This window comes from Paramisgurnus dabryanus, chromosome 4 (assembly GCF_030506205.2).
Source record: "Paramisgurnus dabryanus chromosome 4, PD_genome_1.1, whole genome shotgun sequence".
In the NCBI taxonomy this organism is placed as follows: domain Eukaryota; kingdom Metazoa; phylum Chordata; class Actinopteri; order Cypriniformes; family Cobitidae; genus Paramisgurnus; species Paramisgurnus dabryanus.
In genome coordinates, this window is record NC_133340.1 from 37,445,079 (window position 1) to 37,465,803 (window position 20,725).

A 20,725-nucleotide genomic window follows, 5' to 3' on the forward strand; every position below is an offset into this window, starting at 1 on the left:
GTTATATATTACATAAAAACAGTGGGGACAAAACAAAAAGAAAGAAAACCGCAGCAGAATACAATATTATTGTTTAAATCCTTCAATTTTTCTTAGAACCTAGAAGACAGAAAATAATAAACTATACTAAAAAATAATATGTCTATATATTTAATCAATATCTGATGACGATTTATAAATAAAAATTTCTCTAACACGCGAGAAAGCTCAAAGGCAGATTTACGCGATTTAGACAATCTCGCGATAACCGGACCGACACGAGATTTAGGGCGGATGTTGATGTTTTGCTCGGGACCGTCTCAATGGTCGTTTCACAGCGCGGCTGTACGATCTATGTCATCGCCGATATTTGCGTAACGTGTTCGAAAAGCAGTTTTTCTCGGCGCTTCTCTCGGGAAGCATAGAGGCCGAGAGGAGAGGCGATGATGGAGGACTTTGATGAGATTTACGAGGAGGAGGAAGAAGAGGACGAGGACAGGGCCGCGGAGGAGCAGCTGCTCAAGTACGCTCCTGACCCGGTGGTCGTGCGCGGATCCGGACACGTCACTGTGTAAGACGCCCGGCAGTTCTGGATCGATTATTTATCAACACGTCTTTCTTTTTAAAGAAACTTAAGACGTTCTGAAACTCGTGATTGGTGGCGTCAGGGCCCATATAACGTTACAGCAGCTTAAGTTAACCCTTGCGAAAATTTACCATGGTTTTACTACGGTAACCGTAACTAGGGTATCTGTTGTTAAACCATAGTAACCACAAATGTGTCATTGTTTCAGCATAGTTTACCAAATTAAAGAAATGCTTATACGATAAAAACAACTTGATTACTACACTTCTACTATGTTTAAACCATGGTTCATTTTGCTAAGGGATAGATAAAGAAAGTGGTAGATAAAGACGCGTGTTTCCTGCCTAGACATCGTTTTGCGTATTATATTGCAACACAATCAGGACACACAAATTGTGTCTAGAAAGGAGGCTTGCTAGGTTTTGAGCAACCACTGTCTTTCACATTTAATGGATCTATATGAATGAAGTAAAAAAAAATATATATATATAGGCCTACATTATTTTTCTGTGTTATACAAAATTAACATCTGCTTTAGATTTTTGTGCCTAGTGTTTACAAATAAGATTCAACATTGATAAAATAATTACTTGAATAAATAATTACGATTTGTTTTACCACAGGTTTGGACTCAGCAATAAATTTGAGACAGAGTTTCCCTCAGCCCTTACAGGAAAGGTAACTATTGTTTCTGTACTTTTACCTTCACCACTAAATAAAAAGCATGGTGTTTGGATTAGGGATGGGACGGTATGAAAATTTCCTATCATGATTATAGTGACCAAAGTTATCACGGTTATCAATATTATCATGGTTTTGGTAAAATGAAATGGAACTATTCAAAAAGAACTGATACACACACTAACATCATTTTTTTTTTTTTATGTCCTTGAAATTATTTCTGTGGTAAAAAATAAATAAATCTGTCTAATAAGTTTACCATGAATGAATACAGCAACAGTTAAGCAATTTGGAATGCCTTGGAATTGGCCAGAGAGCTTCTAACAAATACTTAACACATTTGTGGATTTTTAGGTAGCGCCAGAAGAATTCAAAGCCAGCATAAACCGTGTGAACGGCTGTCTGAAGAAAGCTCTCCCGGTGAATGTGCGCTGGCTGTTGTGTGGCTGTCTGTGCTGTTGCTGTACTCTGGGCTTTAGTCTGTGGCCAGTCATCTGTCTCAGCAAAAGGGTGAGTTCAGTGTCACTTTTAGAAATGTCTCTGGTTTTGTGCAAGCAACAAATTAATTGATAACAACTGTGAGGCACTTACAAATGGAAGAGTAGGAGGCAAGGCAATACATCAGACTAATGTTTAAAGGGTTGGTCAATTTTCTTAGAAAAATTTCAGATTATTTACTTACCACCATGTCGTCCAAAATGTTGATGTTTTTTTTATTCAGTCGAGAAGAAATTATGTTTTCTGAGGAAAACATTCCAGGATTTTTCTCATTTTAATGGACCCCAACACTTAACAGTTTTAATGCAGTTTAAAATTGCAGTTTCAAAGGACTCTAAACAATCCCAAACGAGGCATGAGGGTCTTATCTGGCGAAGAAAAAAAAAAATGCACTTTTAAACCACAACTTTCCGTCTTCCTCCGGTCCTGTGATGCACAAGCGTGACCTCCGTAATACGTCATCACATCAAGAGGTCACAGATGATCTATCGAAACTACACCCCAGTGTTTACAAGTGTGGACAAAGAAGACAGATCCGACGTTGTTGTATGTCGAATGATACTAATTAAAGTCTTTGTGTCATTTTTTTGGTTAAAATGGTCTGCAAATGGCCGTTTATATGTATGTAACACCGTACATGTGACCTTTCAACATCATTTTGCAATTATGTGAGGTCGCGCTGGCTCGTCACACAGCCGGAGGAAGAAAAGAAGTTGTAGTTTTAAAGTGCATATATTCAATTTTTCTTGCAAAAAATTACAACCGTTTCGCTAGATAAGACCCTTATGACTCGTTTGCAATTGTTTAGAGTCCTTTGAAACAGCTATTTTAAATTGCATTAAAACTGTTAAGTGTTGGGGTCCATTAAAGTCCATTAAAAGGAGAAAAATCCTGGAATGTTTTCCTCAAAAAACATAATTTCTTTTTGTCTGAACAAAGAGAGAAATCAACATTTTGGATAACATGGTGGTGATTTTTTTTTTAAAGAAAATTGACTTATCCTTTAAATGCACAGAGGTGTATGTTTTTGACCAAGGCAGTAGCAACACCAAAGTCAGGTCTGATTCTCAGAAAATGCATCATCCAAGTATTCCCACCTATTACTTAGAAACTATTTAGACAACTCAAAAACATTCGTTTATAATAAATACTCTTTGTAAACACAACAAATCTTTTTTTATGTCCATTATAAGTGCATTGCCTCAAACTGGATTAGTTTGTTTTAACAAACTGAGAAAAAAGTCTATCAACAGCATGTCACAAGTGTTTCCAGTTAGACATAAACCTGAATTGAATCCTAAATATACTCTTGTTTTCTCCACCAGCAGGAACACAAATTAGACAATAACCTATCCTTTTGTATTGAATTATCATGTGTGTTGAAATATTGTGTTTTTGACCTTTAGACAAGAAGGTCCTTAGAGAAGTTGTTGGAGTGGGAAAACAGCAGATTGTATCACAAGGTACAGTATAGTAGTATGTATATGCTTGCTTAAGATCTGTCTTTAAAATATTATCTGTCTAGTGCTTATTTGTTCCTTCTTTATTCATTCAGCTGTCTTTGCATTGGAGACTCAGCAAAAGGAAGTGTGAAACCAACAACATGATGGAATATGTAAGTATAAACACACCCCAGCAGCTAGTTGGGCAGCTACAGAGTTTATAATGTCTATGCCAAGGTCATGGTTTGATTCCAATTTACACACTGTACAGTAATGTGTATTGTATAAATATTCTTAGTTTAAAATGTATATATAAATATTACATAAAAAATGTCCTTGAGTCCTTTTACAGTAGTTTATTTCTGATAACAAGGGAAATAAATGACAAGTAAATTATCTTTGTTTTTTATATCCTATCTAATGCGTATCAGCAATTACACTAAGCTAACGGTATTGTGTAAAATGAATGTATACAATGTTATCAACAGGTCCTTGAATTCTTGCCTAGCTGCCAAACGTCTCTGCACAGTTGTGCTCCATGCTAGTCGTATCCCCTCGTCTTTAGCAAACCAAAAATTTTTATTTTCGACAAGGTATTTGTTTCAGAGATCAGTTTAGCCACTATCCGAACTGATAATGTCCCAGATTTTATGTCCCAAGTCAAATGTATGAATGGTGGGTCTATGAATATTTCAAAAGATTTGCAGGGTTCCCACGGGTCCTTGAAAGTTTGTGAATCTGGGGGGGAATTCAAGGCCCTGGGAATTTTTTGAAAATATACACACATAGATATACTGGTCATTGAAAGTGCTTGAATCTATGTTTTGCAAGAAGTTTTCTGAGTGTGAAGTGTAGGATAATATCATAACATTTCTAGACTTTCTAAGCACACGTGCTAAAGTGTTCGCTTTAAATGCTTTTATCTTTTGTATGCGAATGTTGATTCATACCAAAAATGCTTTTTTGCATAGTTGTGTTTGACAAATGAAAACGTCTCAGGTTACGTATGTAACTGTTGTTCCCTGAGAAGGGAACGAGACGCTGCGTCTCCCTTGCCATACTTCCTGCCTCCCTGTAACGGCTTATTTGCCAATATTAGATAGCGATATACTTCCTGGCTCCCGTGTCACCCTGTCTTTGTCGTTAAGCCTCACCATTGGTTAAATTTGATAAACACATTCAGACGCACTTACCCCCGGAGGCGCCCCAAAGTGTCACCGCAGTGAAAGGGAACTGTAACAATGTATCTTAAAAGGTAACACAATGTAACCTTGCTCTCATTTGAAATGTGTGCCCACATTTAGTCCTTGAATTTGAGGGTATTGGACCTGAAAAGTCTTTGAAATGCACTTGAATTTGAAGTTAACTAAGGGGTAGGAACCCTGGATTTGAAATATTTGAGTAATTTTTCACTCTTTCACTGTACAGGTCATTCTTATAGAGTTTCTACCCAAGATTCCCATCTTCAGGCCGGATTAGCAGTGGCAGGTCTGAATTCAAGCCTCCAGCGTGGTCTTCCCAAGGTGCCTTTCTCCGGTACTGACACGGTTTTAACACGTGGCCTCATCCCCTTCCCTCTACAATCTGAACTACTCGTCCACATACGAGCGCCACTTACTCACCCAGGCACTCCTCACAAAGAAAAGCACTGTTTACAACTCAGACCGGAGTATATGTGTGCATGCAGAGGGATCTTTGCTGTCACGTGACTTCACAGAGCCTACAAGGAAAAGAAACTTCCGAAGCTCTGGAATGAAACGTCTACTCACCTTTAATCACATCACACAATATGCACACAAGTGGCTTCCTGTTGCGACAACCACCTGAATCACTGTGGAATGGACCAGGGTGATCCACAAGGAATAGTTTTTAGAATGAATCTTTATCTTGTTGTTTGGATTAAAAACTATTCCACAGATGGATGTTTTCGAAAACTGTTTCAAAAGGAAACGGTCACCGCACAATACATAGTTTCCCATGTCTCCCTCTCCCATAATTATAAACCGTATACAAAGACAATCAAATATTGACTGTGCCACGCACCGACTAGACTCTTTTGGACTTTTGCGGGTCTAGGGCCAGATAGGCTTTCGGTGCTCAGTGGGGTAGTGATGCAGCACAGAGTAGATTTGTTAATGCTGTTCTCTTTTTTTGAGTATTTTTTAAGCTATGTTTACTTGCTCAGTTTTAAAGGATGAACAGCAAATGTTTGTGTCTCGATTTGGGTGCGTTCTGTCTGACCACAAAATATTTTGTCATTCTCTCTTGTAAGACAAATCAGACAGTTTATGGGTTGGTTGGATGATGTTGAAAATTAAACCATCAGTTATTATTGGGTGGTTAAATTAAATCACTTCTCCAGCATAATTTTATTTTTCAAACGTGAACCTATTTGTGTTGGAGCTTGTATACAGGACCGAATAGATTATAAATGGATTTCTACTTCTTTTTTTTTTATTTAACGTCATTCAGCTAATTTGTTTATCATCCGTTTCGGACCAGAGTCAGGTGTGAATATTTTTTATATTCTTTAAAACAGTTCAGACTGTCCAAGTCTTTGCTGCCTATGCAGGTTATTTCTCTTCGTGAACTATATTTGTGTAAATGTATCCAAATGTAGGTTTATAAGACATTTGGTCCTATTAGAGTTTAAACCTGAATACTATTACATGTGTGTGTATGTGTGATTACTCATTACTGAAAGTACAATGCCCTATCTCTTATATGATGTCACCCCGAAACCCAGGAACATCATCTTTATTTTTCAAGAAATGATTTCAGTGTATTTATGTACAACATGTGTACAGAAATAAAATACGCCCAAATGATTTTTGCTTTATTTTCTTTCACATATATAAATACAAAAACAATTTGGATGTATTACCTTTGCATGTAACTCACATCATGTGCCTGGTGGAGAAGATATAGATTTAATTATAGTAATTTTAATTATATAGGGACCAAAATATCACAGAGACTGTAGGTTTATTTATTTTGACTAAATAACCAACTAGAATGCCCTACCAACTGGACAGTTTTTTTTAATAGACAAGCATCACTCACATACACAGTTAAAATGACATTGAATCTTGACAAAAAGGCAGCATACAGAGCTCACTCCTCCCATGTGTCTCCATATATATTCTTCTTTCCTGTACAAAAAAAAAAGGTTAATCTGTAACTTTCCATGTGTAATAAAATCACTGGCATTTATTACTGACAACAATTGAATAATTCACATTTTATATTACAAGCTATATAATTGTAAGAGAATGCTTTTATAGTACTTTCTTAAAGTATGAACATACGCATACATTTTGGGAACAAATTGCCCACTATACACAAAAGAGGGCACAAGCCTTTTAAGGGCACATATAATGCAAAATCCACAAGATGTTTGGACATAAATGTGTGTGAACACAACAACCCTACAATGAAAAAATCCACCCTTTATTTCTTTTTAAAATCCCTATTAAATCAAAGCAGTTAGACATGCTGTTTTTAATCTTTGTTAATGTGACATCACAAAAACAAAGGCACTGACTGACTGATTAATTTTACCTAAAAGCTTTTCTAAATGTGTTTGTTAGTACATTGTAGCGCTAATGTGGCTAAAGAAATTATTGTCTTGGACTGTATTCCCAGTAATCAGATCTATTTTAATTGAAAGCACTCACTGTCTGTTGGTAAGGGAATGAGGAGCTGTAGCTCATTTGCATTTAAAGGTACAGACATTAAAACAGCCCTTTTTTTACTTGTTTGTATTTTTACAAACAGCGCTTTTTTACAAATAGGGGCATTTTGGACATGCTATAACAAATGATCTGTGGGGTATTTTTGAGCTAGACACATCTATTTACATAATTTATACTATATATTGTAAAAAAAAAATGGGCATAATATGTGCCCTTTAAAGAAAAACACCACGGTTTTTGAATATTTTACTATATTCTTACCTCAATTTAGATGAATTAATACACACCTATCTTTTTTCAAAGCGTGCACTTTTAATCTTTGTACAGCGCCTCGTAATGTGTTAGCATTTAGCCTAGCCCCATTCAATCCTATGGCTCCAAACAGGGATGAATTTAGAAGCCACCAAACACTTCAATGTTTTCCCCATTTAAAGACTGTTACATGAGGAGTTACACGAGTAAGTATGGTGGCACAAAATAAAACTTTTGTTTGGAGCCATAGGAATGAATGGGGCTAGGCTAAATGCTAACACATTACGAAGCGCTGTACAAAGATTAAAAGTGCACGCATTGATAAAAGATAGGTATGTAGTAATTAATCTAAGTTGAGGTAAAAACATAGTACAATATTGAAAATTGGTGGTGTTTTCCTTTAATAACTGATAATAGACACCACATTAATGCAAACTATTTACCTTTCCTCAATACAATATGTACTAGTGTAGCTGTAATAGTAAAGTATTATCAAACTTCCTTCTAGTAATTATTATTAGGTAAGATCTTGTTTATATTTATTTATTAATTTAACAGACTTTCCAGAATTCACTTACTACACTCCTAGCTAATATCAAAAGATATCTCACCTTTCTTGGCTGAGGTGACATCAGGCGTATGGTTTAACTGTATGTCAGATTTCTGAGTTACTGTAATGTCATAGTTTTCTTTATCTTTACTCCGTAGATCTTCATACAGAACGGGTTTGTTTTGTATGCTAGTATCAGATTGAGATGCTGAGGTCATGGGATCGTCGTATTTGAAATCTCTTGCATAGGAGAATGACTGAGTTCTTTGATCATCGAGTTGAGACGTCGGTCTAAAGCCAGTTTTGTCTGCATCATTTAACTCTGTGTGCTCATGGGTAAGCCTGAGAGAGAAATACAATGACATTAAATGTATCATTTTTTCATGTGTAGGTCAGTGTTATTGTGTGTCTTTGCTCACATTGGTGGGCGACGTTGCTCTCTCCGTTTCAGTGCCTCCCCAAGTGGCGAATTCTCCAAGCTTTTGAACTTTTCCTTACAAGTCTTCAAATATGATATCTTACCTCCGATGTAACCACAAAAACCAGCAACTAACCCAAACACACACATTGGTGCTATTATTATTCCATTGACTTTACTGTTGTTAAACTGAACTAATTATATTTTCTATGGCTTAAATTTTGGTATCACATAATCATCTTTTATCAATACATTTTACAATATTTGGGTGGTTCTCACGAAAACTTGGTTTTAAAAATGTGAAGCATGAAAATGTAAAAATTGCTTAAATTTACTTTTTTTCCCACCAGACATTGAAAAACAAAGTCTGGAGTAAATGGGAACATTAATTTAAACACTTTTACTTATCATTTAACACTTTTTGTAACATAATTTAAAAAATTAGTCTTAAAAAATCTCATTACCGCAACAGTCAGAAAACATCAACACTGACATATTTTCAAAATGACATGACAAACCTGAAAGAACATAATTTGGAGATTCTGCACATGCATTTAAAATCAAAGTATTATGCTTCTATTAATTAAATTAACATTTAATAAGCATCTGTTGCGGTAATGATAATCAAAAATCGTGTAAGCATTCTGACAAGACAATATTTCAAATTAACTGTAAAAAAATGATCTTACCTGGTATCCATCTTGAAGTAACTGGTACATGTGCTTGGTCACTCAAAATCAAACTTTATTAAAATTCTGTATGTGTGCTTAAACTGTTCTCAAAAAGTGTTGCGGAGGATGAGAACATCAGGCATGGACACATCATTTTCCTAATTTTTCTTCATTATTATTATACATGAATATTCAGTAAATATTTTTTCTGTCATCTAAACTAGTCTAGCAAAACATCCATTTATTTTTTTTCTAAATATTTTTGTGTTAATTTGATTAAATTACAACATAACGCATGTTCAAACACAGCCGGACACATTGCGGTAATGAGAATTTCAGCAGAAAATGAAATAAAATTGACAAATTATAAATTCTTATGTTGAAATCACACATTGTGCAAGGTAGAATACAGTATTGTGTTAATTCTGATGCTTTTTAATATTACTATATTACACATTTTATAGCTAAAATCATTAGTGCCGTGGTGTTTCAATGGTTTCGTGAGAATCACCCATTTACCAATATAACAGTGAAAACATTGTACTCACAGGCTACTTTGGGCAAAGAGCCAAATCTCCCGGAGGCTGTGAGCGCACCTAATATGAGTATACAAAACATTTAGATTATGACTAAACACTATTGAGATTATTTATTAATTAACCCAATTTTCATGTACTTGAGGACTAACCTCTGGAGATCAGAAACTGGGTGAGGCCCATGCTGATGACTGATATAGGCAGAGCTGTATACACATGTGTTCAGAAATAGAAGTTTAACTTTTTTTGTCAACAAGGAAACCAGAAACATAATGTTAAACGTGCACTCACATCTGTACCAGAAGCTCTCCTCATTGCACTCTCTGAAAACTCTCCTCTCCTCCTCTGTGGGAATGTAATCAACTCCCATGGGACCCTACAAACGCGCGCGTGCGCACACACAAGAAAGTACTGTAGCGGAATCATGGTACAGTAGACAATGCATAAATGGATGGATAGACAAAACATACAGAATAAAATCAATGTATTCACAGTCTGCAGTGATGTTACTATAATACACACATATGATAGATAGACAGAAAGACAGAACACGGTCTTGTCATATCTATAAATATTACTGTTGACTTTTCCAGCATGCATGCAAAAAATCGGGAGATGTCTAAACTAATTTTCTAATAATCCTATACTTGTCTTTTGTATTACGTGTTTTCATTAAACACAAAGTTTGTCCTGATCGTCCGGGATTCCTGCAACCTGTTTCAGACTGTTGGGACATCGCGCATCCGACAGCTTTAAACATAGATATGTATATAAAGGCTAGATGGCTCGTCCGCGCTGATGGCCAATTGAGTGGAACGTCCGCATTTTGGCGGCCATCTTAGGACAGGGCGCTCGCTCACTCGTAGCATTGAGTTTTAATGATGCAGGTACTTTTAAATGACCATAACTTGCTTAATTTTTTACCGATTTTCAAACGGATTGGTTTGTTATAAACGTCAAAGATGTACCTATGACACTGAATACGTATAATAATAAAAATAAAAAAAATCATGAAACATGTTAAAGCATCCAGAATTATAGCCACGTTAATAACGTTTGTAAAAAACCAAACCGTTTGTAAATCCGTCAAGAATTCAGCAAGTTACGAGCATTTTAGTTGGCGTATGTCACTCACCTTCCGTCCACAGCAGCAGGGAGCAGCACTATGGCAGCACTGACCTAAGATGGCCGCCAAGTGACGACACAGCTGACTCCGCCTTGAGCCATCTAGCCTTTATATACATATCTATGGCTTTAAACACGCGTACAAATGTCAAATCCAATGCAACCTTCTTCCTCGATGATGACCTTCATGAAGACCAGGCGTTCACCTACTGCCACCCTGCGGTTAACAATGAAACTACGCCTTGGCTGCTTTGCCATTTATCATACACCATGGAAAGGTTATTTTCCAAAGGCAAATAAAAAAAATTAGGCACTTTCTACATTTGTTTGACTTAGCAGTATTTGAAAAAAGTATTAGTACTATTTCACGAGGTGTAACTTCTGCATGAGAAGTTAAGACCAGCGACAAAACAGCTTACAGACACCTTATTCACCTGCAATGTATATGCATCTCAAATAAAAAACTTTAAGATGAAAAAAGTCACACATTTTCTAAAACGGCACAGTGAAGACCTACAGAAACATATGTAGGAACATATCAGTATTTATGAGAAAATTCCTCACTAATGTACATACACTTCGTATGAATACACTACTGTTGGAAGAGCAAAAACAAAGGATGAGGAAGAAATATAAGCAGTAAAATGAAAAAGGTAACTAGAAAAATAATGAAGATGATGTTGAAGAAAGGCAGAAGGTTATACGAGATCTTTATGGTAATAAGACCCTTTATTACACAGAAAGTAAGGTGAATTGATTCATTTATTTCACTGCAGCAACAAAGTCAAAGTTTTGTATTATTTAACTGCATTAAAGGCAAACCCTTTAAGTGCATTTAAACCAGCAGAGAGCACTGCAGTTTAACTCTCTCTTCAATGCAATTTAACAACCTGCAGTACAAACTTACAGTCACCCCATTACTCAGTTGATTTTTGCTTGATTTATGTAGATTTTATTTTGTGGCTTTTTAATATGAAAGGACATAGACAGATTTGTTTGTTGTAACTCTCATGACAAATACTTATAATGACCCAATTCATTTAAAACAGATTGTCATGTGCTAGCAGGAATGTCCATGTATTGATCTGTGACCTAGATTCAGGGTTTACAGCCAAACTTTATTTTACATCCTAACACATAGAAATAACTGATATGTCATGTTCAACTGCAGTTTAATTCAATGTGCCAATGTGGGCATAGGCTTGCTTCTTAGGGGTTTTCAGAACATTTCAGCAGACACAGTGAATCACACAATTGTGTTTCCATGCTTTATGGGCACTTTCCTAGACATAATGACTTCCAAACTCTAAACCTAACCCTCACAGAAATTGTCTGCTATTTTAGATAGTAAAACATAATTCTGTGTAATGTATAAGCTGTCTCATGGGGACAAAAAAATGTCCCCACAATAAACATATAAAAAAAACTGGTATTACTATAGGGATTTATCTGGAATGGGGTGTGCGCGTGTGTGCGTGCGTGTGTGTGTGTGTGTGTGTGTGTGTGTGTGTGTGTGTGTGTGTGTGTGTGTGTGTGTGTGTGTGTTCCTATCCCAGAGTTTTATCAATGATGTGGTAAACCTTGGTCACAGGGAATCCTCAGTGATCTACTGCTGGCTATAAATGCCCCTAACAGAGCACATGTAGGACACGAGGTGACATCGTGTCACATCAAAGACCGGTTTAAAAGAGGGTCACAAGTGAGACTGTCAAAGTTCTTCATTCTGGCTATGATTTATTCAGCTTAGATTTGAAAGAAAGTGTACATCTTTGGTGCCCTTGGGAACAGGTGGAAGATAGGAGGTTTGGTTACATAGAGTGGAAGTACATAGGGAGCATACTTGACTCCACTGAAAGTGTTATTTATTTATTTATTAATTTATTTATTGAGAAGTCAACACGGACAACCTAACGACATATCAGGTGAGTGAAAAGAATCATCTAAACACATCTGGAAATAAAATGAAGAATTTGTAAAATTGAAGAGTTGGGAAAAGTTGTTTGACTTTACCAATAGCACATGGGCTGTGAATGTAATTTTTGTGAATTTTTTGTAATTATTTTCCAAGGTACTTCAGAATTATTCCAACCAAATGTTATAAGCTAATTTAAAATTAGGATGAAACACAAGCTGTTGATAGTTTTTTATAGTGTCAGTGGAAAAAAACTGGCGTGGAAATTACAGTGCAGAAATCAATATAAAACCATGTGAGTCTTATCAATGGAGAAAGCTTTGATCTGTCCACTGAGTCCATTTACTCTTTACAATGTTTCTATAAATAATTCTGTATTTATATATATACATGTCAAACATAAATCTTGAAATTTAGTAAGTATTCAATCTATTATAATAAATTTTTTTAAATAAAAATTAAAATTGGAACTTCAAATTGAACATGTAAATTTTTCAAATCATATCTCACCGTTGTTTTTCACACCAATAAAACAATTTCATAAAAGAAAAAAACTCCATTATCTTTATGACAATGACATGCTTAGTCCATAAAACTGATTTATTAAAACACTGAATGGATGTTTATCTCAGACAATGGCACCTCGTCCTGAGCTGGATGACAGTTGTAAAGACATGCCAAAAGTCATTGATGGTATGTATAATGAATATTTCAGTATATAACATTTAAATTTTGTTTTGTTGCAAATTTGTTTTGTTGAATAATCCAAAGTTTTATCCTCAATTCCAGAGAAGTCTGTCTCCATGGCCCCTGCTCTCTCCACAGCAGCTCTCATTGAGGACAATCCGTGGGATTTGCCTGAACTAAAGGACGTGGGGGTTAAATGGGCAGGTAACCTGCATATGTGGATGTGTTTTGTAATGTGTAATTTACATTTATGCATTTAATACAATAAAATATAATTACTTCCTTTTCCCAGCATTTGGTAAAAATTGGCATGTTGTGTTAAACCCAGAATTGCATTGGTAAAATTACAACCCAAGGGTTTGTCTTTTTGGACCCAATGTTGGGTTAAAAATAGACCTGCATTTTCAGAGTAACTTTTCAAGGTAGATTTTATCATTTTGTGTATTCGCTGGGATTCAAACCCATGACTTTGGCAACGGTTCCACAATAGGCATAAGTTTTAATTATTCGTCTCTTTATGTTCACTCAGATCTGGACACAAAAGGAAAGATCTTCAAAGTTTTAATCACAGCAGGAAAACTTATTGGTCTGCTTGGTCTGCTCTATATGTTTGTTTGCTCACTGGACATCCTCAGCTCAGGCTTCCAGCTTGTTGGAGGTATCATTGAAAGGCACATTTTTGATCGTAACCTTTATTTACCTTTATTCACAACCATGTAAGAAAGTCTTATGTTTCTTTAGGTAAAGCAGCAGGAGACATCTTCCAGGACAATGCAGTACTGTCAAATCCTTTGGCAGGCCTGGTAATTGGGATGCTGGTAACTCTGCTAGTTCAGAGCTCAAGCACGTCTTCATCCATTGTGGTCAGCATGGTTTCATCTGGATGTAAGTGAAAATAAATAATAATAATTATGATAAAAATGTCCAGAAATTTGACAACTACATTATTCATTTAGCAGACAAAATAAAGATGCTTCATGATAGAAGAACCATTTATTGAAACATTGTAGTGATCATGAGTTACATCTTCAGAATAATAACTCAATCATTGTCATCATGTCAACATTTTGTCACACTAATAAACCGCTCTTCGACAGTGCTTCAAGTCTCGACTGCTGTTCCTGTGATCATGGGGACCAACATTGGCACATCAGTCACAAATACTTTTGTTGCAATGACGCAAGCTGGAGACAGGAAAATGTTTCGCAGGTGAAGAAAAGAGCAAACACGTATAAATGTATTAATTGATTAATCCAAGGAGAATAACAAATAAACGCTTTTCTGTATCCAGGGCATTTGCCGGAGCCACAGTGCATGATTTCTTCAACTGGCTTTCCGTCCTAATCCTGTTACCACTGGAAGCTGCCTCAGGTTACCTGGTGAAGCTCACAGAACTCATAGTGAAGTCTTTCCATATACAAAGTGGAGAAAATGCACCTGACCTCCTTAATGTCATTACCGACCCCCTCACCAAGTCTATCATAGAGGTGTGTGTCAGATCTGTCTATATGTTTAAAGAGCGTTACTAATAAATGAGTTATTTATAAGTGGGAAGAGATTATATGAGCACAAACTTATATTGCCCTCTTGTACAGTACAAAGTTACAAGGATTGCTGTTCAGAAATGGGGTGAAAGATTAGTAAACTCAAATCAGGTTTATAAAAGATTAGAAGAAGGAATAGGAGTTATTTATGGTTTGCTTGTAATATTTCTATAGCTTGATGAGTCTGTGTTAAGTGGCAGTGCTATTGGGGACCCTGAAGCAAAAAACAAGTCTCTTATCAAGATCTGGTGTCATACTGCAAAAAACATGGTATTTTTTCTGATTATTTCTGATAAATAAAGATATTTATTGTATTTATTGAAGGTATGCATCACCTCATGTTTTCTTCTGACACCTGATTGTTTCTTTTAGACCCTTCAGAATGTGACAGCAGAAAACTGCACAAACTTTTCTTGCTGGGAATTGAAAAATGTTACAGAAATTATAAACATCAAAAAGTGTAAGTTAGAAACAACATTCTTTTTTACTGATAAATTAAAACCAAAATATAATAAAATGACCATATCATTTAAGTGGGTTTTTGTTTGTCACACTCTAAAAAAAAATTTTTTTTAATTTATGGTTGGGTAAATATTGGACAGAACCAACTGTTGAGTTAAAAATAAACCTATGCTGGGTTGTTTTAACCCAAATGGTGGATTGTTTCAACCCGTAGTTGGGTAACAACAACCAAGCCAATATTTTTAGACTGCATGCAGCTCACATTTGTATTTATTTAAAAATAAAATAAAATTCAAATTACAAATTAAAGTCAGTGTAAAGTGATATTTAATATGATTTCTGAGTTTGTCACATCACAGAAACATGTGTTATTAACCACCCAGCAAAATTTGGATGATAAAAAACACCAAGTTAATAGAATAGTTCATCAAAATAAGCAGCTTCTCTGCTCTTAAACGCTGGGGGCGTGTCCGCGGTCGACGATAAACCACGCCTGCTCCAGTGCGTCATCGAGCCACTGTTTTAGCCACGCCCAAATAATCGTGCATACAGAAATGAGGAAACTGTTTAACGGTTTAATTCGCCAATTCAGTACATAGTTCACAGTCTTTGTAATGTGTTTCAGCAGTACATTTTTAATGTGTTTAGAAACAATTCTCTAAAACGCGATTTTTAATTCAATTATAATGTAATACTCTTCAGATGTCCATCAAATTAACAACAAGAATAATCAAATAATTAATTAAAAATTAGTAATATTTTAATTAATCACACAAAATGTAGTAAATCTGTTTATTACATTTGTATAGAAGTTTCTTTTAAGTTCCAACACAATCTCATGCCAATTCGTGCGTATTTTATATACAAAATAATTTGTTTGAATTTGTTTCTCTATGATTTGCTTTCGCCCCTGTTATGTTGCATTTAGAAGTGGTGTATTATTTTTTGTATTAAATTAAGATTTTGTACAATTCAATTTATATTTATAAAAATCAGCCTTGTAAAATGTTCATTTTGTAAGATTACATTTGTTCATCTGTGGTTTCCTTTTATCAACACAGGCAATCACATTTTTGTAAACACAAACCTGTCTGACCTGGCAGTGGGTCTGATTTTGCTGTTTGGCTCTTTGCTCATCCTGTGCACATGCCTCATTTTGATCGTGAAGCTGCTGAACTCGATGCTTAAGGGTCAGGTGGCTGTAGTCATCAAGAAAATCATCAATACTGGTTAGCATCCCAGATATACTTTTAACCAGAAAACAAATTTGCAACTTAACCCAATTTTTGTTAAAATTTGCACAAAAAAAAGACACTTCAGAGTCAGTTTCTGAAATGATGAGAGTTTAGCATTTGGTTTGGCCTCTTTTACACTTTGATGATGTTTATGTACAGATTTTCCATTCCCGTTCGGGTGGTTGACTGGATACATTGCAATCCTGGTGGGAGCTGGAATGACGTTTATTGTCCAAAGCAGCTCTGTCTTCACCTCCGCTATAACTCCTCTTGTTGGTCAGTACAACCAATAACTTTTGTTATGATTTGCTTATTAGTTGAGACAATGGTACCCCTAAATATGAGTGTAAGGTGTAGTCAGTAGTATGGCTGTGCTTTTTTTGATGGCAGGTATTGGTGTCATAAGCATTGAAAGGGTATATCCTCTGTCCCTGGGAGCAAACATTGGCACAACTACAACAGCAATACTAGCAGCAATGGCCAGCCCAGGGGAAACACTGGAAAATTCATTACAGGTTAGTATGTCATGCTAATTTACACAAACACATTCACACACCCAGTTCATATTTCACAGTGTATATTCTTTCTTTATTAGATAGCCCTGGTTCATCTCTTCTTCAACATTTCTGGGATTTTGCTGTGGTACCCAATCCCCTTTACACGTCTCCCCATTCGTATGGCAAAGGCTCTGGGTGACATAACAGCCCAGTACCGATGGTTTGCCATCTTTTACATCATCACCTGTTTCTTCGCCTTCCCTCTGTTCATCTTCGGACTTTCTCTGGCTGGTTGGCAGGTCCTTGTGGGGGTGTTAATACCCATAGTGGGCCTTCTTCTTTTCGCTATTGTCGTTAACATTTTACAAAAGCAGAAACCAGGGTGGCTTCCTTTCTGTCTTCAATCTTGGGACTTCCTCCCTCTGTGGGCTCACTCTCTGAAACCATGGGATAGAATCGTTGTCAGGATGGCCGCTCGCTGCTGCTGTTGTTGCAAGTGCTGCAATTTTACGGAAGAAGATGAGGAGATGGAAAAACATGAAAATAAAGATGGAATAGAGATGTATGACAATCCGACAATGAATGTTGAGGTCAAAGAAGACAAGAAAACACTAGATGCTCCTGAAATGCTCAAGGCAACCTCTTTATAGACATGAATGCGCATTTGTGTGTTATTACTATGTTATTATTAATTTATTTTAATAAATAACTATAAAATGTCTGTGACATATCAAACTCAAACTGGTTTTGAATTTTATGTTGAACTTGAAGTTCAGTAGACTGCTGAACTAAAAAAGATGAAAATATTTTCATAGTTTATTCTTGTCTTATTGATACAAAAAAAAATATTTTGTACAGGAAATTTAACTAAATACATAATCTTATGTTCACAATATAAGATTTGTCTGATTGCTGATATTTTTTCATTTAGGTAGTACAAAGACAGTCTAAGTAAAATCTGATGTGAATCAGATTTATAATCTTATTTATAAATGTCTTGTTTATAACAAGGTCCTTTGTACATAACCTAAATAAAATGTATTACCAAAAAAAACCAATGATTTCTATCTGAACTCCAAGATCATATACAATTTATTCACTTATTTATAATCATAAAATAGTTCATCTAAATATTAAAAATATTATTAATGTACACATATATACAGATATCTGGTAGATTATTAAACTAATATAAGAGCAGACATAATTATATGAAATGGTTAGTAAGAATAAAAGATAGTATATGTGGGTTAAATAAATGTAAATGCAATAAAAAATGTAATTATTCTTATCAGGATAATGGATTTTGAATTGACATACGTGTTTTATTCTTATTCTACTGAATCTAAAGAATTAAATTCAATATTTGCCAAACTTTAGTAATACTTAATGAATTTCTACTAACAAATAATTGTTTTAAATGCAATTTTGGTCCTATCATCTTTTCTTTACGTAAGCAAGAACTTTCGTACCATATCTGTTTCGTTGATTTGTGTCAGGATACCGCTTCCACCATCAAAGTTAATGATTTCTCTTAGATCCTCATATAAGTTGTATAATCCGTGTTCTTAAATGTTATCTAATAGACATGTGATGTCTCAGAAATTTTATGACTAATAGATATGAGGCTATGAACTTACGCTTTGCCCCAACATGTTTGAGCCTGTTGATAAAACCCATTTTTTCAAGGCCATTTTTGCTCTGATGAAGAAATGCAGTACAATGGATAAATTGATAATAATTAAAACAATGAGAACAGACATAGAAGGAAAAAGATAAATTAGGTGAAAGGGAAATGTTTTGGCCTAATATGTTGTCCAATCAAACTTAATGATCAGAAATATAATATAAAAATCTTATGATTAAATACTGTAGCTTTTTGCTTTAATGACATCATGTAAAAAGGTACAAATGATCCGGATCCTGTCCACAGGTCCCCACATGCACATGTTTGTACATCTAAAATATATAAATGGTGCACATTAAGACCTTTTAAAGGTACTGTCCCGATGATATCTCTTTTTTCCCATTTGTCTGACAATGTGGGTCATACTGTGGGATGATGAATATTGTATCCCTGTTGTTTTAATTCATATCATTCCTCGACCAGTAGGCCCTCTATAATTTGAAATACTACATTTTAAATAATCTTTATGCTTTCTAAATTTAATCTTTTATGAAAATTAATGTAAAATTTTCAGTTCAATTGCAAGGTAGGACTATAGTTTTTGATGTGGAGTTTTAGTGATCCGCACCTTAGCGTTACATGACATTAACAATCAATTTATTTCAATAAAATGAATAAGTACACTTAAAGATCAAAGGTTAAAGGTAGATATAGGACTAATTAGAACAATTACTTGAAACATTAAAGAAACATCATGATCATAATCTATATAAGCTTAAAACATACTTTATAATACACACTAAATAAACAGCAATTTTGAAATCAAAAGGTTATGTGAACAAAATTTTTACTTGCAAAGTCAATTTAAATAAACTTAAAAATGTAAAGTAAGATTTTTTTACTGTAGATACATTTGCATATAACATGTTTACGCTCAGGTGAGGTGGTTTTTCAGGCAATTTGAAAAATATATTGCAAAACTGCAATGGAAACGCGTTTTTTTTTTTTCGTTTAGGTTGCGAGAGAAAAAAAGTCGTTTTAGTCGCATAGCATCGGTTAATGAAAACGCCATCATTTCATACTTTTGTCGTCATTTACAAAACAACACTAAAGTTTTGCGCAATTCTTTAAACCAGGCTAGTGATATGTGCATGATACAGTCTTGCTTCCAGTAAAAGTGCATTCTACACAAACTGTTTAAACAGTTATTTGACCTGACCAATGTTTTGGTCTCTCTTAAAGGTGTAATGTGGATTTTTTAGCAGCATCTAGCAGTGAAATTGTGAATTGCAATCAACCTCAATTTTGAAACCCAATGAGAAGCTATAGTAGCTGCCACAGGACAGTGTGTAGATAAAACAGCTCATTCTAAGGTAATAAAAACAATACAATTCAGTACAAAAAGGTCTTTATAAACCACTGATACTACAAAGACGTATATTATATTGCATTTCTGTCAAGAGATCCTTCTAAAAGTTACATATTGCACCTTTAAGTAGAGTAAATGTATATAGCAAAACATTATAAATGAGTTATTTAAAAATGTGAGTTTTTTTAATATAAGACCTTATTGATCTTATAACCGTAATTGAGTAAACTCAGAAATGTACTAATTATTTTAAGTGGGATCAACTTATTATTATTTTTTGTAGTAAACTTAAAAGACATATGGGACATTGCTATTGGCTCAAAATAAACATAAAAATGTCCTGAAGTTTTTTTTTTACTTGATCTTTTAAGTTTTCTCAGAAAATTTTCTTCCACTTGACACTTTTTGTACTCTTATTTTTATGTGCTTTACATATTGCAGGATGACTTGATTATGGATTTTATTTATATACTAAGCAGATTCCAGAAACAGACCCAGAACATTTTTATTTCATGTTTACTTTAATACTGCTTTATCTACAAAAACGTGTAATCTGCTTCAAACTGCCTACCAACAACATGATATCATAATAATGATGATTGTTATTATTATATATACAGTAAGACGAAGACATCAAATGCCTTAGTTTAGGGTCAGGCCCTTGAATTTATGAGAATTTTGCATATAATGTAGCTACAGGAAAACTGGAACTTAATGCAGATATTTTTGAATGCCCCCCCCCACACACACACCCAACTTACTTCTGCTTGTTTTGGCTACAGAGCAAGCTGTCTGACATATTAGCATTTTCACAGTGAAGCAATGCTACCATCTGGTGATAGCAAAGCAGCAAAAATGATTACAGTACCATTGCATTCCTGTTCACATGCAGGTTTACACATGCATCAGTTAATGCAATGGAAAGGGCGAAAATGAAACCTATAATTGTCCTATAATTC

General features: G+C 35.0%; 3 protein-coding genes across 6 annotated transcripts; 2 read left to right on the forward strand and 1 right to left on the reverse strand.

The window, feature by feature from the left end:
- Nucleotides 1–254: 254 nt before the first annotated feature.
- Nucleotides 255–6,014, forward strand: chic2 (cysteine-rich hydrophobic domain 2). The gene is made up of 6 exons (XM_065254474.2): nt 255–550; nt 1,189–1,243; nt 1,601–1,756; nt 3,151–3,207; nt 3,300–3,359; nt 4,615–6,014. The coding sequence occupies exons 1-6, from the start codon at nt 423–425 to the stop codon at nt 4,663–4,665; spliced, it is 507 nt and encodes a 168-aa protein (XP_065110546.1). The 5' UTR covers nt 255–422; the 3' UTR covers nt 4,666–6,014.
- Nucleotides 6,015–6,085: 71 nt separating this feature from the next.
- Nucleotides 6,086–10,612, reverse strand: LOC135735850 (OCIA domain-containing protein 1). 4 transcript variants are annotated; one of them, XM_065254470.2, is made up of 8 exons: nt 10,561–10,612; nt 9,991–10,044; nt 9,600–9,684; nt 9,461–9,514; nt 9,321–9,368; nt 8,103–8,232; nt 7,745–8,025; nt 6,093–6,338 (listed from the first exon to the last, which is right to left on the reverse strand). In XM_065254470.2, exons 2-8 carry the CDS (start codon nt 10,042–10,044, stop codon nt 6,301–6,303), a joined length of 690 nt encoding a protein of 229 aa, XP_065110542.1. In that variant the 5' UTR covers nt 10,561–10,612; the 3' UTR covers nt 6,093–6,300. The 4 variants fall into 4 exon arrangements, with proteins under 4 accessions (XP_065110541.1, XP_065110542.1, XP_065110545.1 ...); XM_065254469.2 differs by lacking the exons at nt 9,991–10,044; nt 10,561–10,612 and adding an exon at nt 9,801–9,944 and having other exon boundaries at nt 6,086–6,338; XM_065254473.2 differs by lacking the exons at nt 9,991–10,044; nt 10,561–10,612 and adding an exon at nt 9,801–9,933 and having other exon boundaries at nt 6,094–6,338; nt 9,608–9,684.
- Nucleotides 10,613–12,170: 1,558 nt separating this feature from the next.
- Nucleotides 12,171–17,420, forward strand: slc34a2a (solute carrier family 34 member 2a). Its single transcript, XM_065254460.2, has 13 exons — nt 12,171–12,355; nt 12,978–13,038; nt 13,135–13,236; nt 13,562–13,690; nt 13,774–13,917; nt 14,130–14,241; nt 14,324–14,519; nt 14,751–14,846; nt 14,949–15,036; nt 16,100–16,267; nt 16,433–16,549; nt 16,664–16,788; nt 16,869–17,420. The coding sequence occupies exons 2-13, from the start codon at nt 12,981–12,983 to the stop codon at nt 17,418–17,420; spliced, it is 1,887 nt and encodes a 628-aa protein (XP_065110532.1). The 5' UTR covers nt 12,171–12,355; nt 12,978–12,980.
- Nucleotides 17,421–20,725: the final 3,305 nt, after the last annotated feature.